The sequence below is a fragment of the Rhopilema esculentum genome, chromosome 18 (genome assembly GCF_057945365.1).
Source record: "Rhopilema esculentum isolate cy_ngs chromosome 18, ASM5794536v1, whole genome shotgun sequence".
Classification (NCBI taxonomy): domain Eukaryota; kingdom Metazoa; phylum Cnidaria; class Scyphozoa; order Rhizostomeae; family Rhizostomatidae; genus Rhopilema; species Rhopilema esculentum.
The window spans coordinates 6369400-6394331 of record NC_142832.1 but is presented as its reverse complement, the minus strand read 5'-3'; the positions used below and the strand labels follow the sequence as shown (position 1 = coordinate 6394331).

Below are 24932 nucleotides of genomic sequence, written 5' to 3'. Positions count from 1 at the left end.
AAATTTTTAATAAGCCCTCTCTCTCTAATAAGCCCTCTCTCTTTTTAAGCCTCCCTTCTAGGACTTAAAAAACTGAATAAGCCCCCCCCCCCCCCCGGAAGCTTAATAGAGCTTTTACGGTAATTTCTTGCATCAGGTTGTCTACATTGTTTCAGTATCAGTCTGTATAAAAAACTGCCAATTAAGAACTTAACGGACTTTTTTTTGCCAATTAAGCAGTTTCGATATAAGAGCCACTACTGAAGAGTATAGGAGCAACTTGTTACAGATAAAAACACAAGTTTTTATTTATTACTTTACTCTACTGATTTTATTTGACTCTGGGGCTGCGCGAGTCACACATGGTTAAAGAGGTTCTTAATTGGGTTTAAAACAACCCAGGGGCCATGCCAAAGAAAGAACCAGACGAGGATTTCACAATTACTGCTACAAAACACAAGTTTCTGGATTTGCTTTCTATTTGCTAATCTAAACAAAGAGACTCCTTCAAGGTTGCTGTCTTATTGGTTATTGCAAAATTCGTTGGATTTCCAACAGAAATTTGTGAGGGCATTTTCCTGGAAGCTTCGCTACTTTACCAGATTTTAGACTTTCACGAACATTCGGGGGCAAAGCCTTTTCCAAAAGTGTCCAGGTAGGGGAAAACCAGGATGAAGCAGCTTAAATTGTAGTTTCATTTTTGCTTGAGTTGCAGTTGTTGAGAAAAATGACAAGAATGAGTGTAGCTATATTGTTTATCTGCATATAATTTAGCTCTGAGTTTAGAGTTGTTGCTCGTGAATGAAACGGGCTACCCATTAGCAATATTGAAAAGGGTGCGTAGCGCAACCATCTACTTCACTTTAACGGATTATAGGATCATAAGCATCGTTTTTAAAGTCTCCTTTATCACCGCTATCTGCTCTGTCGAGATCCACGTAATTCTCTTTTTAAAAAGCAGCACAACATTGACAGCCTTTTAGCATGGGCATACCAATGCCAAGAATTCTGCACCACTGCGGCATGAAGGAGAAGATGTTTTTACAGAATGGAGTGCACCACATCACTTTGCTGTCATCTTTTCTCTTGGAAGAGCCAGAACTTCACCTCCTCAGTTTACCATCTGGAGCATGTTCCCTTGGATTTTCCTTGTACGATCGAAGATGTTTTAGCCATTTGCATCTTTTCCATAACAAACGATAATCGGTTTACCCTTCATGATGTAGCCATTGGCAAATTCCAGAGCTCTTCTTGATGTTTCCACATCTAGCGAAACAATTATTAACTCTTAAAGCTAGTAAATAAGAAAATTATGCTAAAATTTAGAACCAGGATTCTTCTCGGGGAGGTGTATTAGTGGGTGGTGCTTACTAGAGGGAATAAGGTATGGGCAGGAGTGTACTGCAGTGAATTAAGGAAAAAGGGCAACTCCCAAAAAGCTTAGAATAGCAGTATGGTATTGGCGTTTTCAAAAAGGTCCAAGCTCACTGTATAAGTCCGGTGAATTGACCTAAAAATCAAGCATTAAATTATTTAGAACTATTAACAATAAGTCTTGAAGTTGCATGAGCTCACATAAGAAGAATCAATTATGTAAAATCGTTTGGGTATCACTACCAATGCCATTAAATAAAGAGGCATAGAAAACCATTTAGCAAACAATCTCAAACGCAAAAAATGTAGACTGCGGATACCTTAAGTCATTGTTAACCTGTTCATTAAAAAGTGAAAATCCGAAGGCTCAAGAGAATCTGGATACGTGATACATACACCTAGTTGCCATATATGCGGAGTAGGTGCGGCGGAATTAGTGTATAACTGGTCGCCTAGGATCAATAACTCTCTACCAGGAAAATGACATCTAGAAATATGCACTAACATTCCGACCTTGCTTTGTCCGGCGATTCAAGGGTGAAGCTTAAAGTCCGGCGGGTCATTACGGGCAGCAACACTTCAGGATGGCATTGGCAAGCAGAAATATTTTGTTTTCAAACGAGAAGCCCTGAATAAATGAAGTGAATTAAATCGAAATCGAATTGAATTGAATGGAACGGAAGCACATTTCCGGTAGCAATGAACTAATGGATTGTGTAGATAGCAGAAATACCTTTAAACTGAACGAACGCCTGCCCCTTCATCCGCCCATCCATTATTCGGTATTCCATGACTGGCGACTCAAGAGACTCAAATCGAACGAACAACTCCGCTAGGTCTTCCTTTGTTGTGTTGCGGGGAAGATTTTTAATGTAGAGTTTCTGTAAACAAAATTGTGGGAAAAGTTACAAAAATGAAATAATAGCATATGAAAGGACTACATTCAAAACAAGGTGTGAAAAGCACACAGGCAAAGTAAGTTGTGAAAAGTAGGTATACAAAGATGTATAAAGAAGATAGCTCTCGAACTATTTCAAAGAAAATAAAAATTCCCCAAGTAAATAATTTTAATGAATAATTATAAGATATTGACACGTCAGTCATTTCACTAGAGGAATGATATATAAATATTGAAAATAATTCGATGTACAACACTTTTAGAGCTTTTATATTTAAATATTTTCAGAGAGGTAACTCTAAAATATTTGCTACAGAGAAAACTGCTTGTTGTATAAAACGTCCCAGCACAAAAGAGCGTGGTCATGATTTGACGATAGTCATTCTAAAAACTTCAATTCCTCTTAAAACAGCCTAAAATACAAAATCAAAGAATAATCCCCTTTATTCAGTGGTAGTGGTATGATCGTAGCAACTGGAAATCAGAGGGTCTGAGGGGATGGTACCAACAAATGTAACGCTCAGCAACGCCCTATGTACTCTAGGAAAATAGGCGATTCCCTTTTGAATAAATAAGAATAAAAACTTTCTCAATGACGTCAAAATCTAATGGATCTGCTTACCCCTAGCCCCATCAATGTCCTGGCATTTTTTGACAAATTTTAAGGGAGATATCTTAAAAATTTGGGGAAAAGACCCCCTTCATTCCCCCTTGTATAACAGGCCTCTGATCTAAATAATTAAGTTTATTGAAGGAACGTTTTTAATATTGAATCTAGATATAAAGAAACCTTAATCTAAAGGAAATTGATAATTCAATTCCACTATGTTTACTACTACAATCGTCTGAGGCTTTGACTGCACAAAAGAAATGAGGCAGAAAAGAATTTGTCCGCTGCTTGGAGATGACTACTCCAATAGGGATGTTCTTGGAGGGGGGGAGGGGGAGGTTACGATTGCTGGAATGTAAACGTTATAGGGTTGTCACGAGAAAAGATAACCTTGCTTGGCACTCCTGGTTCATAATTGCTAAATTTTGCAATACTCCGAATCTCGGTCACATCAAGTTTGTTTCTGCTGACTTCTTTTTCATCCAATGGTCTCACTCGAACATGTATCGGAGCCAGTATAGGACCCACAAATGTCTGCTCATTGTCGCTTTCTTCCTCAGCCTCATCCTCCACTTTCTTAGTTGACTCGTTTGTTTTCTTGCCTAACGATCTGGCAGTTTTTGCAGACCTTCGCTTTCTTTTTTCTCTGTCCTCATATTCTTTAAGCGTTTTCATAACAGGATCATCATCAGGGAACTCTTTAAAGAAAACATGTTGCTTTATCAACTAGTTGTAAGTAGCATAATATTTACGCTTTACGTTGTTTTATAGGTGTATGGAAGTATAGCCACGAAAAATAAAATAAAAAATTAATTAGAGGAAGTTTGTGGAAACGGTGACATGGAAAACAAGATGGAGGCAATACCAAGTCAAAAATTTTGCAATGTATGATTGACTTTTAATATTTCACATATAGGTTTTTAGTAAGAAATAAAACTTTTGAATTTATCATGATATTGACATATGCCTTATCGATCACATCTCAGCCTGTTCAATCATAAAGATGACATAAATTTTAATTGATATTGCAAATTAACTTGGTTGATCAGGGTAATGATAGTACATTTGGAAATTATGATATTCTGAGTAGGTACTTCTGGTATATACATGCTGAAACTATTTCAGAAACATTGAAAAAAATTAATCTGCAAATCAACACCAAACAAAACCAATAATGAACCTTGTGTTTTGGCTCTGAGAAGATGCTTCAACTCTTCTGCCTTCTTTGTTCCCCTGTACAGAGATTGCTCTATTTCAAGTTCATGTCTTGTCATTTCTTTTGCACCAGTAAAACTGCTATCAAACTTTTCCTTGAAGAAAGTAGACCCAAAAATAATGCACACAATGGTAATATATAACAGAATCAAACACCGTATTTCGCCGTGTATAAGACGCACTTTTTTCAAATTATTATTGGCTTTGTTTGAGGGTGCTTCTTTCACATGAAAACATTGACTACCCAATCATTTCCTTTTGAACTAAAGCATCATTTTATAGACATAATATTATTAAATTTGGCACACCTGTTCTCTTAATTCGAATAATTGCACGTTTACCGGAAATTTATTAAAAACTTCTAATTCTCCAGGCGGGATAGAAAAATAACTGAAAAAGCTTTCTTACTCCCAAATGGAAAGGTTGTACCCAGCATCCTCTTATTCGGAAGACGCATCCCTGTAATCGTTGTGAATGTTGTGAATATTGTGAACGAAACGGATAACGAAGAAGAATTTTATGGATTTTAAAACATGTAAACGTTAATTGCGATTTTCATTATTTTATAATGTAAAACTTTCTACTTGATGATTTTAAACGTAAAAGTTTAACGTAACGTAATATTTGAAACATTGCGGTTTGAACGAATTTTCCTCCACAGAGTTAGTGTCTATAGTATTCTCGAGTTTATTCTTCCACTAAATATATATATATGCTTTACCAGAACTGAAAAAAGAGGTGCGTCTCATACACAAAAAGACACGGTAAAAACTATTCTTTCAGAACTCAAACATGGAATTAAGGGTTATACAAGAATGCGTCTTATAAAAGGCAAAATATTGTAGCTTCAAAGTTCTTGACAAAATAAAAGATAAATAAATAGACGAATAAGTAGATGAATAATAAAACAGCATTCGGTTAAATACAAAGGGTAAATAATGAATGTTCTCTGAAATTAAGAATGTACTGTAAATCCTCCAATAAGACCCCAAGGAGCTTATTAATTAAGGAACTTTCTTGAGGGGGGGGGGGCTAATTCGAGGGGGATCATAAAAATAATCTATAAGTTGCCATACAAATAGCCCACCTTGCTGTTTATTCATAACTCTATAGTTCATTTCATTTGCAATTTTAGTTAATAACCCTGTCTAGCTTATCAAACCAAGGTATAAATCAAAGCACAAGAAGATATGTTAGTCCGAACGAATGCTTTTTTCTTTGTCTTTGGTTCTTTCTTGGTCAATATCTCATTTATCTTCAATCTTTTTTCATTTGCAGTGAATTTTTTGTCAATCATTAACTTAAATTGTGAATTGTGAATATTTTTGCTGAATCTTGTAAAGCCCCTATTGAGGCTTATCTGAATGTAAAAGTAGCATGTCAGGGTTGGGTATGGTGTGGGGTTTTAAAAAATGTTACTTCTAGGGTAGGGGTTTTGGGAGTAATTCGAAGATTTGCAGTAACTTCCCTTGTCTCACCTGATCCATTGAAGCTCTTGTTTCTTTCGAATCTCCCAAGTCTGAAATCTGCTTAAAAGATTCTAATGTCTGCTGACCTGCTCTTTTTTCTTGTTCATCTTTATAAACTCTTGCTCGGTGAAATATCTTCTTACGAGAAAGCTCACTGAAAAAAATGCAACATATATAAAAACAATGGGTTCTGTATCAATATGTTTTAACTGATATTTTATTAAAAGCTGTAGATATGTTTTTTATTAGGCAATGTCAAGAAGGCCCAGAAGCCTATAGCAAGGCCCAAACAAGATAAAGAGGGAGGGACTGGCAAGAGAGGGAGGTAAGATCAAGTTTGCTGACTTTAGTTTTCAATAACGACAGGTTGCAAGACTTTGCAAAGAAGGAAGACAGTAGACAAGTCTGAAGTTCAAAAGATCTGGGGAGGAAGGATGAGTTGTAGAACTGAAATCCTGCATTTGGCATAGAAACTTGGAAAATGTTTTATTGATAGACTATGTTTCATATTCTGTTACTTATTTTTAGTACTGACAGTAGCAGTTTTTAGGAGGGTCCAGGGGGTCCAGGTCCCGTGCTTATGATAGCTAAAAAGGGCCCTACATCTAAGTAAAAAGATAGAAATTGTAAAAAATAAGGGCCCGCAGACGTTTTTGGTCCCGGGACCGCAGTCCCTAAAACCGCCATTGAGTGTATCCCACCCAATGGTGACACCAGCCACTAGGCTCTGGGTGGAGTAAAACAAACAGATTTTAGACCACATTGTTTTTTCACAAGAAAATGCTCTTTTACCAACATGGAACATCAATTTTACCAGAAGGGGATGCCCATGACTAACTTTGGCTTACGTAAAGATAGTCTGAAAACCATAGGACTACATCCTGAAAGAAATGTAACCCTTCCCCCAACATTTTGTCATAAAAATTAGAGGAAATTTAAAATTGATCGTGCCAAGAACAGGAAGGATGTCTCCCCAGTCCCCCCCCCTTAAACTTCACTTAAACTTCCTGCGTTGGGCTCATAACATCTCCAATCCTTGGTAGCTGCCCCCTCAACTGGATACCCATGAACTGATATTTTCTTGCTATTGTTTTTATCGTTAGGGAAACAGTGCTTCCATATTTCTTTGATATCTTTTTTTTTCTTAACTCAGCTCTGAATGAAACCTGCACAGAAACTTTAAAAGCGCTATCAAAAATGTGTTAATATTGAATTACATAAAGACTGAAAATGTGATTATATTTCCCTGTAAAAAAGTCAAATGTAAATGAAACCTTTCCAAGGTGATGTTGGTAGCCAACTGTTTCTGAACCATGCTTTTTAACTGCAGTTCAGCCTCTGAAATTTGCTTCTCCTTTGGAGGCTCGTCAACATTGTTTGTTTCATAAGGAACTTTTGCTTGAGGCCCCATCTTAATGACACCATCAGGTCTGAACCTCTTCCTTTGTGAACTAGAAAATTATTTGCTGGTAAGAAAACATGATTTCACCCTAACTTTGCAATGTTACCTCTGTCATTCTGTCATTAGACAGCAATTGCTAGAGAACCCATATTGTTCCAAAAACCATATTAGCAAAATGTTTTAAAAAATTGGCAGAGCAGAGGCATCATTTTATCTAGCAATTTTTGAAAATATGCATTAAAATCAAAATTTTGTAGACAGAAGATGTTTGGTTTTTGCCCTTTGTTCAGGGAGATTTTGAAAGACTTGCTAAATTCACATTATTGTATTCTTTGGTTTATTTGAATAATCAGAGTATCACACAATGAACTTTTCTTAATAATGGCAAGAAATTATTAAATGAATTTCTGATACTAATTTATTGTTGTAATGAGTGTAATGGATCACTGAGCAAATGGCAGAAATGTATATGTTATTTATCATCAGCAAAAATAATTATTTTACTATAATCCAGCTGCTAGAAATTACTTTTTCTGACAAAAAAATCATGAATTACCTTATTTGTCCATCATCTTTGCTACCCCCATGATTGTTTGTCAACATTCTAAAGCAATGATCCTACAAGAATTATTGCAGTCAGTTTGTAGGTTCACCATGCCTAAACTTCACAAAGTGACTCAGCAAGATACTTTGGGGGGGCAACAAGGATAACTTTAAAAAACACTATTTAAATAAAGATTATTTAAATATTTAAACCAACATATTCTTTATGATGCATTCATCACAAATTAAAAAAGTGTTTCTTTCATTCCTCTATACAAGTTTTCAGCTGCACCTCCTTTGGCTATGTAACTGTTTATCAAGTTACTGAATTCAATTATGAAGTTGATTCAATGCCCAGAAACTATTTCCCAATTTCACTAGTCATTTTTAAATAGGGGGTGCTTTCTCTTCGATTAGCCTAGCTACTGAGAGAGCTCCTCCTTGAGAAATTCCCCTGCATACAATTCCTTAAAATTGCGTAGCTGATTCATAAATGGGGGCAGGTTTTTTGGGGCAGTTTTTGTCTTGCAAAATCTGTCCTTGTCTTATTTGCATGGTTGTTACTTTCTAGTTTTATCAGATCTAGTTGCAATTTCTCTTTGTTTCTTTTCTCAAATTATGATATATTTATATCATATGTTATTAATATTTGTTGTTGTTAACTTGCTATTAAATTGTATGTTGTGGAATTTTGAAATTAAATGAACTGAAGAGAAAGTTAATATGAAACATTTTGAATGAAAGTTATTCCTACAAGAATTTCTGACTAAGATTTTGCCAGAAACACCATTGTAATCCTTGAAGCTAGTGGGTAAGCCAGGTAGGGAAGCTAACTCAAAACTTGGGGGCCTAGGGGGGACTATCTTTGGCACTGATATGGCCCATAAGTTGGAAAACATTTATGATTTTGGGAAATTACCTGTGTAGCAAAGGGCAGTTTTAGTTTTGAAGATAGGCTAGGCTAGACCAGTTAGGCTGCGAAAAAGACCAAGGTGAGCCCCTGGTAGAAGATTTTGTTTTTGTCTAAAAAGCAACAAGGATTTTGTACAAAATTTGTTATTGAAGGAGTGCCATACAGGTTTTCCATTTCAGTTCTGGTGTACAAGTGCATTTTTAATGTTCACGAAATTTAGGGCTGCCTTATTTTTAAAAGATTACCTTTAGCTCGTCAAAAAAATGACATTTCAGACATAGAAAGACAATAAAGAAGTATTTTCACCTCAATTCCCCTGCAAAAGCAATGTTGTTATGTTCCCGCCTCGGAGGCCCAAAAGATAAATGCTGATGTGAAGGATTTTGCCTCCATATCGCCAAAAATCAGCTGATTTCTTCAATGGAGTCACGTGATATTTACAACGGCCATGTTGAATGAATACTAGCAGTTCGTCAAGTTTGAAATTTCACATGTCGAATACAGAGAAAACGGTTGAAGATCTACGTAGATTGTGCATTTTCAGATACCCTGATCTTATGAGGTACGTTTGAGCTTTTAAAGATTTACAATCATTGTCTTCATTTACAAGTTCGATTGTTTCATTTAGAATGTATATGTATATAGAATAAAAGAGGATTTATATTCAATCGCCCCACCCCCTTTAAATTCAAATTCATTTAATTCAGCAACAAATTACAGATAATTTTACAGATATATTGAATTCTAAAATAATGGTTAGTTTACAAAACTAAAGGCTACAAAATTAAGTTGCTTAGGACGCCGAGAGAACCGAAACGGTTTATAAATACTTTTTGTACAAAATCATCCATTGCTAAGCTTGGTTCGCTCATTGATTTTTCCAACAGAATGTCAGTTTGGTATCTGTAAACCATTGTTACTGTATTAGTGACCATTTTTAAGACGTTTTGTTCAAAGTAAATAAATCAATAAAATTTTTTTTGCAGCTCAACTGATCCGACTGAATGCACATTTCTGCATGCATCTTTGATCTAAAATGTTCTTCCCGAAAGATGTTCTTATTAGAAAGGGAAAATTTGGCATCATATGGTATGTACATTAATCCTCTCCTCGGGAAATAGAATCTTTTTTAGAAATTCTTTGACTTAATTTTTTCTTTGATCATAATCTGTAGAAGTGAAAGATTTAGGTAAAACAATTCTTAGATACGTTGATCTTCAAAATAAGATGAAATTCTTCCTTCATTACTAATAGTTTAATGTTATTAGTTTGATGTTTGAAAAGTGTTTGACATCTGTTGTGTAAATATTTGTATTATATGATGTAACTTTTTATAATTGCGTTTTGGATTGATTGATCAATAAAAGAAACTGAAGCTAAGCGCCCCCAATAGAAACCAATTACATCTTTTCTTCCTGACAATATCAAATCTGGTAATGTGAACGTTTAATTTTTTCCATCCCAAAAGTATTTCTTTGTTAATCATTCCAAAAAAATTGAAACTATTTTTAATATTAGGAACCTGCCAAGCCACTAATCTAAGCTATTGAATTTTATAGGATTGCTGCAACTCACAACACTGGGAAATGTAATTTCCTAACAAAGAGAGACTATTTCAATGTTAACGTTCCAAGGACATGGTAAGGAATTTTGGATTTTATTAAAATTTCAGTTTACATTTCAGGTCAAAAGTTTGTTGCTTTCAACAAAACCATTATCTTGCTTTTTTCAGTCACAACATATTACATCCAGCCATTCCATTTGCACTGAGGTTATCATCACAACTAATGTTTGGTGTCTCAAAGATATACCAAAAACAAACAAGAATAACTTTAGGTAGGTGTAAACATTTTGCAGTTATGACTATCCTAATTTCTATACAAAGATAGTGAATATCTATGGTTCTGATTGCTCTAGGTAAGAAGAGGTTCTAGTCATCATAATAAATGCATACAAAAAGATTGTCTATCTAGCCATTTATAAAGCCATTCTTCAAAGCCTATACAATTAAGACCTTAAAGGCATTGAGTCATGATAAATAGACTGGGTATACCCAAATTGCCAAAATCCGCTGAGTCATGATTTCCATGACTACGATGCTATTGGTTTACCTTGAACTGGTCACATGAACTCACCTTGTACTGATTAACATAACAGTTTCCATCAATAGCAAGTTGTCAACAACGGATGCCAATATCACATGAAACAGCAGCGATCAGGCCGAAACCAAATGACCCCCTATAGAGAAAGCCTATTTACCATGACTCAATGCCTTTAATTCAAAATCTTTAGATTTCTTTTCCTCACTTCTAAAGTTTTTGGTAACATTTACACTACCACTGGTGCTTCAAAACCAATAGCAGAAACATAACATACTAACAATCCGTATTATGCCATTTTTGCAAGATTGAATTCTGATTTTTTATTTTTCCCTTTGTTTTATGCCTTGACAGAAGAGGCGCAGCAAATGTGGGTAAGAGTGAATGATGCATTTGACAAGAGAAAATCACTGGAGCTGTTTTGTACAGTTGCAAGGTATTTTTGAAATCCAAAAAAAATATTAATTTTTGTTATGTTTTATCAATATGACAGTATTGCCAAATTCTAAATGTTAAAAAGATCCTAAAAATGCTAAAAGGGACCTGGTCTCATCTTGATATTGCTGGCCAGCAGCAGCTATCAAAAATTTTGGGACAGAAAATAATTTTTTAAATGACCAGAGCAGTCTAAACAAACAGTAAGGAGGGAAACTGGGGTTGTCTGTAGTATGGATCTTTTGAAACACAAGGTCTGAGAGGGTACCCTGACAGGTCCCCTGATGCCTGAAATTTCCACTGAATTATTAACTCTGATCCATGAATCCCAGCTTTATCAATTCCTGAATCCCAGTTTTATCAATTAATGAATCCCAGTTTTATCAATTCCTGAATCCCAGTTTTATCAATTCCAGAATCCCCCTCATACAATTTGCTAATTTTTGACTCCCAACTCCAAAAATTGATGGTCCCCACTTGATGGAAAAACATAATACCCTCATCTTTGCTTAGGAAATGAGAACTTCAGAATCCAAAAGTACAAATTTCAGAATTATTTCTCATTGCTGCATTTCATATACACATATTTCCAGGAACACCAAAGTATTTATTGTATTTCACACCAATACATTACTTTAAAATTTGAATTTGTTAGTGATACTAATGTTTTTGTGCTCAAACCATTTTGTATTGTAGGTTTGATACTATCACAATGGGGGATCCTGTTAGAAATGCAACAATGAACTATTTAGTGGATCCATTTCGAGAAGACATAATCCCATATCCAGAACCATTATTTCTTGCAGTAAGACAATTTCAGATTTACTTTTCTCAACAAAAGTTGTTCTTTAGCATTTTTTCTAAGCCCTTGTGAAGCTGTCTTGTGTTTGAATGACTTTTTTGGTGCCAATAGATTCATGACAATTGAAATGTTGTTGCATTTTAAACTATCAATATTCACCAAATATGCCTTTCTAATCCATTTATGCTTTTATCTTTTGCTAATTTCACTGCTAGGATCAGAGACACCAGAACACCTTTTAGGGTGAGGGGGCTCTAAAGTAATTAACAACATTTGATGGTAGTTTTTCCACTGTTGCCACTGTTTCCACTGTATCCTTGATGCCACAACATGGATACCATACACTAGCAAAAAGGCGAGGGGGCTACAGCCCCCAGCTCCCTCCCCATGGCTGCAACATGTCTGAGGATGCATTAACATGTTTTTCTTGCAATTTTTTGTGCAAAAATGTTTTGATTGAATATAAACAGGGGCTTGGGGTGTCTGGGGCATACTCAAGAGAGAAATAGTGGTCCAGAGCCCCTAATTTTTGAGAGCATGACCCTAAAGTATTTTGACTTCCTTCTATTTCCGTCACTGCTTGGCTGGTAGCCTGCTCATTTGTTCCTCTAGATTAGCTTCAATGGTTCCTTTATCAGTTGGGTTTTCATTGCTTGCAATTCACATTTTTCTGAGATTTATCTGAGATTTGGTTGTAATATTCCAGGTGCCAATGACCATCAATGTTTTATAAGCTTATCAAATCCATTTGATATGTTCTCAAGTCACCGACATGCTATTTGAATCAGCTTATTTCCAACAGGGAGATGCAAGTTTCTTGGAAGTGAATGGCACTGTTGATACCTTCTTGTCTCCAAGTAAGAACAGTGTCAAGAGCTCATCCAGTGAGATAATGGCAAGCCCAATGCAAGCAGATAAGAAGGACATCACGTTACCCGAACATCTTATTCTGTCACCAAACCAACCCATTGAGGTGTGTTAAGTATGATAAATTAAGCAGCATGGAAATGTGTAGCTTTAAAAGGAATATCATATTACTTTGTTATTATTGACGTATTACTCTAAGTTTATTTCGTGTTTTTATAATTTGATGCTTGATAAGCAGCCTCCTCTGACAACATCATTTGTTGGACCCAAACGGTTTTTTGCTCAATAGCATATCTTGATTTGATATACTATAGAAATATTTCATATACCTAATTTTATAAGTACTATAGACATTTTTCGTGCAATGGTAGCATTCTCCCAATCTCATTATTTGCCATCTTTAAAGCATGGTTAACCAATTATCCAAACCAAGAAATTAGAATTGTTCAATAGATAATCCATAATTTCCTAAAACATTAACACTGGTTGCAAACCATCTCGTGTAACCGGACGAATCGTTGTCACAAGGATGCAGTATGAAGACAATAAACTTGAGCAGGTTTGCTGAAATGCCTTTTTTCACAGGGGACAACTTTGTTTATCCACTTGCATCGTGACGTTGATGTTTAAACTCTTTTTCTTTTATGCCTAGACAATTTTTAAACTTGCACGTCTTTTTCTGCTAGGTTCCTGGCGACATTGATTTTGGACCATATTTAGACGAAGATCCCTTTGAGCACCTTGGACTTGATGCTGCCCCATTGTAAGTTTATTCTTTCGATGCAAGCCATCCGTAGTTTCTTTTTGTCAGATGTAAACCCAGCTAAAATTCTCAGCTAAGCAACACATTCCATGAAGAGAAAGGTTATCACAAGCAGTCAATAATTGGTACACCCAGCTATCGCCTGTTTTGCTTTCTATCTAATGTGCTACCTTTATACTATTTTCTTTTCTTTCTTGCGTATTTCAAGCCAATTAATTTTGAATTATTCAATAGACACTCTTGATGGCCAGTATCTGCATTTATATATCGAAAATTGCTTTGAAAAAAGCCAATATTTCACAACATACTATTAACATACTAAACTACTAGCATACGCAACATACTAAATTTTTAAACCTGTCGGCAAATAAAGATGGCTCATCTACTTTGTCGGTAAATGGGAGCTAGACCCCCTCTCGAACACAATAGCTACTCTAGTGTCCCTAATAGACGGCCCTAGTGTATTAATCTCAGAATGAAGCCAGAATGAACACCCCCCGATGATTTTTGACTTGGAAGTTAAAAGCTCTAAATTTGATTTATCTTGTGAATGCAATTTTCTCTAAAACTATGCAAAAAATTAAACCAAATTTTGACAGTATATTCTAAAAGGTACTTCAATTTCAAAAAGGATTGCCGACATGAACACTCCCTTCTATTAGCACCCCCTTTTATTGAAAACTGGTCGACATGATCACCCCCTTCTATTAGCACCCCCCTTCTATTAGAGACACTAGAGTAGTTACGACCCTGCCCAGAACCCCCAGTGAATGCGTCGTGCTTCATTTGAAAGTCAATAAGGAACTTTTGCCAACTTTTATATGCATAGGCCTGAAAAAGCAAACGATATTGCAAGAGAAAGTCAACCTCAAGGACCTGAGGATACTGGTGATAGACATGAGGAGGATGCTCCTTCTCGGTCAAAAGCTGATGCAATGATACTTGAAGTACTTGATGACGTTGTTTTAATCGATGCAGATATGGATCTTGTCGTTGGACCAATAACAGGAGGTTAGTTGAAGATGGTAGCAATTTAATAAGCAATTGAATTCCATAGAGTGTTTATTACAGTTTACTTGCATTCAGTTTATTAATTCTAAATTTAAAACACTAACTCTAACGTTAACTTTCTTTCTCTCACTTTAAGATATCTTCTAGAGCAGCATTGATTAATTAATTAGACTTTTTTATACTTGTCCTTATATTTTAAAAATTTATTTTTTGTCATTAAATGATGTTATAACACTAAATGTCCCTGTAGCAATAATTAATAAAACTGGACCTGTAAAAATTTATTATATTACTGGTTACTGCATAAACTACCTTTTTTATGAAAAAACAATCTTTATTAATCTTTTTCACAGATGCCCCCCAAGAAAGAGAGTCTCAACAAGTACGTTTTTGCTAGGTATTTTTCTTATCTTAGTAGAATATTCAGAAATGAGCTGTTTGCAGCCAGCAGCAGAAAAAAAGTAACCTCTAAAAAAACCGGCTTATTTCAGAGGTTCGCATAAGAAAAAACTTTGGATTCGATCTTCAACTACGATCTTTTTAGAATTACACCTAGCCTTTGTCTTAAAGGGCATTTGTCGTGGACAAGATTGGCTAATGCAAAACAATTATTATTTTTGTTTAGTACAAAGCATGGAATCAAGGATGAATTTTTACGGCAGTAAAAATTCAAGAAGCACAAAAGAAAAGTCAAGTAACAATGAAATTCCAATCCAAATGTATTTGTTTTATTAGCCAACTGCTAACGCAACATATGCCCTTTAAGTGTCCTATGTTCTTAATCGCCCTTTTTACTTAACTTGCTGATCATTAAAATATAATGAATAATTGCAAAGTGTTTTCAAATACTGTGTATGATGCGCATTAAATAATGCCAGCAGCAAACTACATTGAAGCCTCCATATAATGGACACCGCTGGGACCGGTGTAAATGTCCGTTATTTAGAGGTGTCCGTTATATTAAGGTTGTTTTACTAGCGTTTCGAACGCTGAGGACAAAAATATCTGTCCGTTGTTAGGAGGTGTCCGTTGTTAGGAGGTGTCCGTTGTAGCGAGGTGTCCGTTGTTAGGAGGTGTCCGTTGTAGCGAGGTGTCCGTTGTTAGGAGATATCCGTTGTTAGGAGATGTCCGTTGTTAGGAGGTCTCCGTTGTTCAGAGGTGTGGGAGGTGTCCGTTGCTCGAATTGTTTCATGTCCTTGCATTGATTTCTAGTTTCGTTTCTTGTTATTTTGTTAAACTGTGATCATAATTATTCCTGAAAATTCAAAATGATGAATTATTGAATGTTATTGAAATTGTGGTTGATCATTCTACTCTCCCTATGATCTATAAAAAAATCTTATTATTTATTATACATTACACTCTAATATTTGGTAAAGGTATTGAATTAATTTTTGCACAACAATATCTTAAATTTACCTTTGGATTCAAGCTCCATTCAGACATTTTTTCTTGCTAACTAATTCTTCATTGATGCCTAACTCTCCATACAACAGGAGAGAAGGAATGAAGACGATAGACCTCGAGACGAGCCTTTGGTTCTAGCAAGGGAAAGAGCAACCATGCGTCCTGCAAAAAGACGACGATTGTTAATTGATAGAGAGATAAAGCTATCTGGGGATTCAATACGCGCCAACCTAACTAACCCGACGGATACACTGAAACAACTGGTGAGAAAAGCATTCTTGACACATATTCTCTTATCTGAAACACACATTCTCTTATCTGAAACACAATGTCCGTTATCGCCAACACATCTTCCCTTATCAGAAACACATACTCTCCCTACCACGCTTTCTTTACAAAGTAAAAAAAGCTATCAGATCTGAATCTTCAAATATATTTCCAAGATGTTGGCCTAATTAAAATTCTTTGCTGTTATGTTCAGAAGATAGGTACGAAAAATTGGAGATGGGTTTACTACAAATAAGGTATATGTAGCCTAGCTGAGAGTAGAAGACAGAGAGTAGAAGACAGAGAATAAGGAATGTCTAGTGAACCCTTTCCCATTCATAGCCCGGCCTTCACTCTTTATTTCTTCCTTCCTATTCCATTTTACAACCCTCGTTTTGCCAGAAAATCAAGCATTGCGAGACGTTAATCTTATTAACAACGTGCTGTATTTACCTAAACATAACAAACTGCAAGACTTTGCTTCAAAAGAGCCTTTTATTAAACAATTCCATCTTTTGTGTGGTATTTCGGTTGCATGATGATTCCATGTTCTCCTTAATTACCACAAAGTTCCAGTTTTGAAAGTTAGGATTATCGGGTAGCCGCCGCTATGCACCCTCGCAGTGGTTGAGAACGTATCAATCTTGTTACCATGTTGTCCTCTTGTTATAACACAGATTAGGTAGCTCAAGCTTTCTATTTGTATGACTTAATTCATAATTTATATGGTAATTTAGTTTAATCGTGAATTGAATTGGATTGAGTTGAATCAAATACTTGGAATTAGAAAGACCAGTATACAGGTGAATACGACAAATATCAAAAGGCAAAGTTGATCGCTGTCTTTTATGCATCATATTTTGCATGAATTTTGACTGTTTTAATTCTGTTGTCACTCTTAATCATACTGCTTGTTTACACTCTTGTTGAAAAAATGCTATTTGAACTTTGGTGCTATCGGGTACTATCGGTGCATAAGTTGAATGCAATCGTTGCATCAGTTGATTGAAAAAATTCCAAAAGAATTGGATTAAACAGAATAAAGTTAATAATAGGCCGTCATTTAGCCTTATTCTGCTTACAAAATAGCATCACCTAAAACAAAATGAATTGTTGGCAATATTTCTCATTCCTTTTTCACCCCCTGTTCTCTTAGATAATTGGAGCACCCCAACGACTCTCCGTCAGGGAATTATTCTCAACACCAGCCTGTACTTGTAAGTACCTTCTCGTTTTGTTTTTACTTACTGATGTTGTGCCATTGTCTTTTTCTTAAACATTATCTTTTAAATTCTATATCATCAAGATCTAAATTGAGTAATAACAAGAGGCTAAATTGAGGCAAAAAAATACCTAAAGCTACGTTAACCTCAATTGAATGGCCTAACTTAAAAGAGGAGATCCAAAAGAGGAGACCTGTTTGCCAAAAGTAGATGTCATAATTATCCAATCAAAATGCGTGAACCAACGCTCGTGCAAGAGTTAATTTTATCCATTGTCACCACAGCTCATGCAGAAAACTTAGAAGTTATTTGTAGAACCGAAGTTAGGCCATTCACTTCAATGCGATCATCATTCTCAATTTCAAGCAACTTAATACCGTTCCAAAGCCGGCAAAATCTGCAGAGCAAAATAAATTTTAGGCAAAAGTGAAAAAAATGAAGTATATCATTCTGTAAGTAACTGTGCCTAGTTTTTCCTTAAGTATGCCCTTTGCTCTAGCTTGGTTGCTATGTCTTTACCAGAGAAGTCCCATATAAAATTGAATATGCGAATTTCATGGAAGATATCGGTCAATGTCCAAGTTGAATTACGAGTAACAGCTTGGCTTAGGAAATAGAACGAGAAACCTGATCCAGAATACGTTTCTCTAAATTTCTCTGAAACATTACAAAAAATGAGAAATCAGCTGTTTGAGGATATGAGAAATAAACAATGGGCAGATTTGTTCTTTAAAAGTATCATCAAGAAATGTTTGATTATATCGATAATCCATTCCTACTAAGAAAAAAGAATGAAATATCTAGGCGCAATTATAAATTATATTAAAACTTGTTTTGACCAACGCAGTTTTAGAGTTTTCAAATCCAGAGTCTTTTTGTTGAAGGTATCCTATTTCCGAAAAATTTAAGATCACATGTTACAAAATGATAACCCAACTTTACAAAGTTCCTTAATCGTTTATTTTTAGTTCACAGCTCTTCTGTTTATATTTCAATGTTAGTGTTTTTTATTAAACCTTGTTTCATTTATTTTTCTCCTCCAACTTATTTTGGGTAATTTTGATATCTAAAAGAGAGTTTCATAACGAGCTATATTATAAAGGTTATTTTAAAAATTTGCGAGACCTTTCCTATTTCAACTCAACAGTACAATAGACGAGACTTTTAATGCAGACGACTTACATATGGAACGAGGTATTAAAAGTAGTAGAGTAATGGGATATATTGATTAAAAAAAGCTTAAACATATTGCCTCAGATTTTCCTTCAGTCAAATCCATAGATACAGGCTTTGACCATCCCTAAGATAACACAATTCCAAAATTTTCTTCTTTCAAGAATTTGATATTTTGGCCCCTCCACTTTTAAGTACGTTTCGCCGGCCCTGCGTTCTGTTCTGTACATAAAAGCGTATACAGCTCATGGAAAAGTTTCTTTAATATAACGTTATTTATTAACTAAATGTATTCTATTGTTTATTCAGATTTGGCAAGTGATCGTATTTCAGAAATATGGCATGAGAACGCAAAAACTTTCCAAGACCCAACTCTACACGAAAATTTCAACATTTTGAGCGAAGAATCTGCAATGGAAAGTCCAGATAGGGTATGATATTTAATGGAAAGTCCAGATAGGGCATGATATTTAATCAAAGCAGCATTGTCAGATATGATGGACTAACATCGAGACAAACTTGATTGTCGACTGGATTTAGCGAGTTGTCACGAGTGCGAGAAGGAAAAAAGGATTAAAAAAATTCTTTGCATTTAGGAAGAAAACTTTATGTTTTGAGTTTTTTCTGAGAAAAACATATTTCCTGGTTTTTCAAAATGAAGTTCTGCTATTAACTTAGATGAGAAATGAATTGAAAAAGCTAGGCTGTTTGTTATTAATTCTGATTGTCAAAGTTTTAGTATCACCACTAGCCAATAATAATAATAATAATAATCTACCATATAATCTACCAAAATTAGAAGTACATTTTTTGTATGATTGTGTTTTGATAGATTCTGCGTGCAGGCATTACTCCAACCAGCATTGAAATTCCACGAGCTGCAGATGAAATTTCAACCGAATTTGAAAGATCAGGAATCAGTTCTTTAACAATGGACTCCACCCCAGCAGAACATGAATGTAAGCAAGCATTTTGCAAAAGCAGCCTCTTCATATTTCACTGTGAATTCGTATAGTAGCTCAACAGCTATCTTTCTCGCCGTTCTTCGTTTAGTTTAGAATGTATGTGCAATGGTAAAGCTGGCATTTGCCAAATGAACATGTTTCTAAATAAAGATCAAGTGTGAGTCTCGGATAAATAACTATAATCAGATAAATAACAAATTAAGTAGCTGTTTAAAAATATCAACATTCGGCCAATTTGGATAATTTTTCAGATAAATCCAAAAAAAGCCTAATTTTTTGCCAAATCATATTTTTAAATCCAAACAAGTTTTCATAAATCTGTTGAATTTGGATAAGAAAAATCCAAACTGGCAACCCTGTTTGCACTAATACTTTAAGGTACAGAAAAACACTTCCAAATACATGGGCTCCGACACAGGTTGAAAAGTGGGGGGGGGGGCAAGGGAAAATTTAACACCCATAACAAAAGATTTTGAAAAAAACTCTATTGTTTTGCAAAAAAGTGGGGGGGCAAGGCCCCTTGGCCCCCCTTCGTCGGAGGCCCTGATATAGTTTACAGCGAAACACTTAGCGATACCCAGTTGCAGGCTAACAACTGCAAATTGTAAATCAAGCTTCATTATTGTTTTAATCTAGATTTGATGAAATTGTCATTTCAAATGATTTTACAACGTATGAAAAAACAGTCTAGCCTACCTAAAAACAGCGAAGCCGATGATTCCGGGCGATGAAAGAGCAGGCATAATATTCTGTTCTACGACAATTTCGTCGCAAGGCATTCGCGCATGCGCCACAAGCAGTCACTGGCAATGGTTACATAAAGCAAACACAACTATGGTTACGTGTTCTGTGGCTACTGCCCACAGTTGATAACTTTTCATTATTTCTACTCGTAAACATAGCCTGCAACCTGTTTCAGATAATTTTACTTTTAGATGTTTTTCTTTTACACACAACAAATAAAATCGTCTTCTCCATAATCTTTGTTGAAAAGCAATAGCGATGTTTTCATAATAGCAATTACGTATTCAATCTGCAATTTTAAAACAGGAATAATAATGAATTTTCGAACCCTTAGCAAGCGGACAAACCCGGAAGCGAAACTTGGAAGGGGAAGAATGGACTTTGGACCGTAGAAGGTATGTTTTCGAATTTTTTTCAAGCATATTTATGCCAAATATTTGTGGTAATACTTTACTACAGGCTTGTTCCGTCAGTTATAGAAGAATCTGCTTGCTACAGAAGCTCCATGAGTAACACTTTAAAGAGGACTTAAATATTGTTTAGTCTCGTTTTTAAACAGCGGATTGATGGCACAGTTTCTGAATGCCTGCATTTTCGGTGTCCACAATAAAATGATTATTTTTTAAAGTCGGATTCAATCAACATTTCTATGCTACAGGGCCATACTGTAGAACATAATTTATTTCCTTATTTAGTTCTTTCTTAATCTCCTTAATGCAATAAGTGTTTTCACAACGTGTTTTAGTTTTATCAAAAGGATTAGATGCAACCGTTCCATGAAAATAATGTCTAACCTTTCTTGCGCAGCCTAAGGCGGAAGGTTATGACATTTACTCTCATCTCACCCGAGAAGGGGAAGGGGGATTGCATAAGCCCCCTATCCCCAAGAACAAAAGTAGCTACCGCCCTGAGTGTACTTATTTATTGTCGAGTTAAGATAGAAATTTATAAACAATATTTTATGTATTACCTGAGCCCTTTTTGTCTGCAAAACTTTGTTGTTGAATCTTTTGAAATCAGCAAAATTCGTGTGTTTTAGATCGAGTCATGCGAGAGTTGATATTCTTTCTCCAATTGCTGATGAGTTCGGTGAAGAGCTTGCGGTACCTCTGGAAGAAATAGGTGTGTTACCCTGATTAAAATGATAACTTCCACCTTGTCGCCTTTGCTCTTAACATATATCGTCTTTCTAGTCAAGAAGTTTGTTTTGTATTTTCATTCCTAAATTTCAATTGTTTAATTTCTAATGAAAGCAACATGTAGATATATATGTACATATTGTTTGAGCAAACCTTTCATATATCAAAATGCCTTTTCTTGCAAAATATAGTACTTACACAAACAGAGTAATGAATGTGTATAAACATCAATCTTCAGTTTAGATAAGAATATGAAAAATCACTTTTTGAATGCAGAGACACCCCCGGTTTAACGTGAAGACACCCCCGGTTTTGCCTGTTTCATCAATTTTCGAGTCGTGTCATAAATCTTCCTGGATACACCTGTTTTCCACGAAATAACACAAAACAGTTTTCAAGGATCTGATGAATGACTGCCCTGTGGTTCATGACAAAATGATACTCGGAAATCGTGAATCGCGTCAAGCAAAAAGTTATCTAATATTGTAAAAAGTTTTATGAAATATATAATAAGCAGCCCTGTGAAATATTTATTCTACTAATTTTAGAGTGATCACTGTTTGTCATACTTAACGGGACTTTCTAATTTCTAGAAGAAGACCCAGCTTTCCAAGACTCTGGTGAAGATGGCCTTCCGTCGCTAAAACTTGACGAATTCCTGAGGTATGACAAATTCCATGGGAAATTCCTGTGTAGATATAATCCTAACATGAACTTACACCTTCACAAAGAATTACTTTCATGTTTCAGCCATACTATTGTTCAGAGAATCAGATTTCATTTTCGAAATATTAAGGTTTGAAGAATCTTGTCGGGCTCCGACACATGTTGGCAAGTGGGGGACCAGGACCAAAATTAACACCCATAACAAAAGATTTTGATAAAGCTCTGTTGTTTTGCAGAAAAGTGAGGGGGCCATGGCCTTTGCAGAAAAGTGAGGGGGCCCTCCTTCGTCGGAGGCCATGAGAATGTAAGCTCATCGATTGAGGTTAAGCACATAATGTTTTAATCTGTCATGCACGTGATTAAATTGAATACTTTGAATTCAAATTTGATTGAGTCCTTCAAGGTTGGAAAATTTCTGCCCGAAGGGCATTTCACTCTTGCAAACAGCGTACGAGACTTTCACCGAACCAAAAGGATTTCTAAGGATTTACCGAATTATATTTAGGCGTAAAGTTTGACCTTAAAACTAGTCGTCTGTTTGTTGTGAAAAATCAGTAATATCATTTACGAATTGGCTGAAATATGGCAATGGCCAGTGAAAGTTATAACTTTTACGATAGTGTTGCTGTAGTTTTTGCTTTAATTTCAAAAGCAATGCCAGATTTTAGTGAATTCAATGGACAAAGAGACTGTGACCTTGCTTCTAAAGGAAAGATTCAACTTTTTTATCGACTTCACGAATATTTTAGTCGTTTATTTTGCATTAAATATTGAAGATTCAAAATACTGATAATACAATTGTAAGACAGAACAAATTACACATTTGGACATAACGTCTTTGTTCGTGTGTCATCAAATGATATAAGAAATAGGTAATGAATAAACATGAAACTAGAAATCTTCATTTTAATTGCAGAGACATGAGGGAAGTGCTGGGTGATCGAGATGAGATCCTGTTCTCGGACATTGCGTTGCCTGGAAAAACGAAACGTAAAGCTGCATCTAGATCATTCTTTCACATTCTTTGTAAGTAACTTCCGTTTGCAGACATTCAATGCTTTTACTCTTTTAACTTCCTTATGTTTCACAATACAATATGACAGCGTTTGGCCGAGACCTACATTCTTTTTTATAAGAACCAGTAAATTGAATTTAAGGCTGACTGTTCTTAATTCTTTCCAAAAATTGAGGCTGGATTGTTCTTAAATTGTCCTTAAGTTTATAGGTGGTAAGCAGTTTAGTTGCTAGCAGTTCAGTTGCTGCCCAGGCCTCATTTGTCAACAAAGTCAGTGAGACATCCTTTATTTGCCGACAAATATGAAAATCACCGAAAGCAGCCCTAGATGGCAATTAATTTTTGACCACTTTTGAGGCTCGTGTTCTTATAAAATTGATCTTATAGAAAAATAGTGTACAAGAATACAATTTTCTAGATTTCTTTTTGGTCAGTTGGAATATAGCCACGTGCAAGTTTTGATAGGAAATTTCGCTTCCAAAGAATATCTGACTGAGGGGGTTTCTTCCTAAATTCTTAACCTTAAAAATGACCCTCGACCTTGAGAAACCGCTGCAGAGTCCTTCCTTTTATAGTGGGGTAAAAATGATTCATTTCGACGATTAAGCAACAGCAAGATTAAGAAAATTAATATTTACTCAATATCAATATTATTACTCTGATATCATTGTTACTCTGGGCTTAGCTAAAGTATGTAAGTGATCCAGTGACATATCAATGTAGAACTGTCTCTTGTCATTGCTTTAAACCTTCTTTCGTTACAGCACTAAACGCTCGTGAGGTTATCAAAGCAAACCAGGAAGAGGTTTACGGAGAGATCAGGATTAACAGGGGGCGAAAATTCTAGAAGTTTTCTCCAAATCCAAATTTGTTGCAGAAGAAGCATGTGAAGTAAAACGTCGATACTCGATTTTGCAGCCAACAGTTATCGTTTAAAACAAGCACAGGCAAAACTTTGTTATGTTTTCCAAAAGCTTATGTTTTAGATTCTCGGGTATTGTAACTATATTGGTTTTTAAGGATGCATTCAAAGTGTCGTTTGCAATCAATAGGTAAGGCTTCTTTAATCTGTCGCTCGGTTGGTCACAGAAAAGGCGGCTGTGGATTCCATCTTGAGGAATATGACCCGCAAAGTAGATGATGGAATTGCTTAAGTAACGTTTTCTACCTCTTTTGTTATGCTTCTTTGTCACGAAGGAGGAACATCAAGGAAATATTCAAAAGACAAGAAGCAAGGATTAATAGATTACCATAGATTACGGTGCTTGTCAAGGCAGAAACGAATTTAAAGTTCTTCAAGGAATAAAAAAGCGAGCACTTTGCTGCAGGGTATTATGAAAGGGTTTTCAGAATAGATTCCTTATGATTTCAGAACAATGACTTGTCAAACGTAGCTTATTGTTTACCTAGAGAAACACCCCTTGCTTATATGCGAACTTGTATCTACTCATTATTCACTTTAGCTCAATACCATCCACCTTAACATAACCCGCATTATTAATCCAAGCTGATTTTTAGATTAACAATTTTGTTTTAAATACTCTACATCTCATGAAAATCAATCGAGATTTAACAATGATTTGACATTTTGCAGCCATATTTTATCTAACCTAAGAAAAGAAATACTGTCGAATAGGCAAACATTTGTTATTTTTAATTCATTTACATTGCCTGCCGCTCATAGTTTTGTTCATTCAATGTTTGTTGAAAGCATAGTGTTCTGTTATTGCTAACATTTCATGTCATCTCGGGTTCATTTAGAGATTGTTTGTACATAGTTGTAACTTTCAGATGTACTATATGTTTATAGATATTGATATTTTATCGAAAATGCACAATAATATTTTAATATTTAAAGAATGTTGATATTTTATGCAGAGTTTAGTTCGAACAACAATTGTTAATGATTTCCTAATGTACATTTTGTGAAAGAATGACGAGTGCAGAATTTTA

The 24932-nt window shown here is 35.4% G+C and overlaps 2 protein-coding genes across 3 annotated transcripts; one reads left to right on the top strand and one right to left on the bottom strand.

The window, feature by feature from the left end:
• Positions 1-537: 537 nt before the first annotated feature.
• On the bottom strand, positions 538-8836 carry LOC135680875 (RNA-binding protein 41). 2 transcript variants are annotated; one of them, XM_065195085.2, is made up of 8 exons: positions 8710-8836; positions 7504-7565; positions 6820-6996; positions 5555-5699; positions 4042-4171; positions 3252-3559; positions 2087-2234; positions 538-1245 (listed from the first exon to the last, which is right to left on the bottom strand). In XM_065195085.2, the coding sequence occupies exons 2-8, from the start codon at positions 7548-7550 to the stop codon at positions 1148-1150; spliced, it is 1053 nt and encodes a 350-aa protein (XP_065051157.2). In that variant the 5' UTR covers positions 7551-7565; positions 8710-8836; the 3' UTR covers positions 538-1147. The 2 variants fall into 2 exon arrangements, with proteins under 2 accessions (XP_065051157.2, XP_088969841.1); XM_089113715.1 differs by lacking the exon at positions 538-1245 and adding an exon at positions 1300-1981.
• Positions 8826-24932, top strand: LOC135680873 (uncharacterized). The gene is made up of 19 exons (XM_065195082.2): positions 8826-8965; positions 9390-9492; positions 9963-10043; positions 10136-10239; positions 10857-10938; positions 11634-11742; positions 12542-12712; positions 13293-13369; positions 14199-14380; positions 14734-14762; positions 15877-16050; positions 17211-17271; positions 18760-18881; positions 19283-19409; positions 20494-20554; positions 21199-21281; positions 21892-21961; positions 22881-22990; positions 23744-24932. The coding sequence occupies exons 2-19, from the start codon at positions 9440-9442 to the stop codon at positions 23824-23826; spliced, it is 1779 nt and encodes a 592-aa protein (XP_065051154.2). The 5' UTR covers positions 8826-8965; positions 9390-9439; the 3' UTR covers positions 23827-24932.

Coding starts and splice junctions, on each gene's coding strand:
- LOC135680875 (XM_065195085.2), bottom strand. CDS start 7,550: ATGTTGACAAACAATCATGGGGGTAGCAAAGATGATGGACAAATAAG. Junction 4,172..5,554: donor CAAGAGCTTCAATGGATCAG/GTGAGACAAGGG, acceptor ACTTTCTTCAAG/GAAAAGTTTGATAGCAGTTT. Junction 2,235..3,251: donor AACCAGGAGTGCCAAGCAAG/GTTATCTTTTCT, acceptor TTTTGTTTACAG/AAACTCTACATTAAAAATCT.
- LOC135680873 (XM_065195082.2), top strand. CDS start 9,440: ATGTTCTTCCCGAAAGATGTTCTTATTAGAAAGGGAAAATTTGGCATC. Junction 20,555..21,198: donor TGGACTTTGGACCGTAGAAG/GTATGTTTTCGA, acceptor CGTGTGTTTTAG/ATCGAGTCATGCGAGAGTTG. Junction 21,962..22,880: donor AAACTTGACGAATTCCTGAG/GTATGACAAATT, acceptor TTTTAATTGCAG/AGACATGAGGGAAGTGCTGG.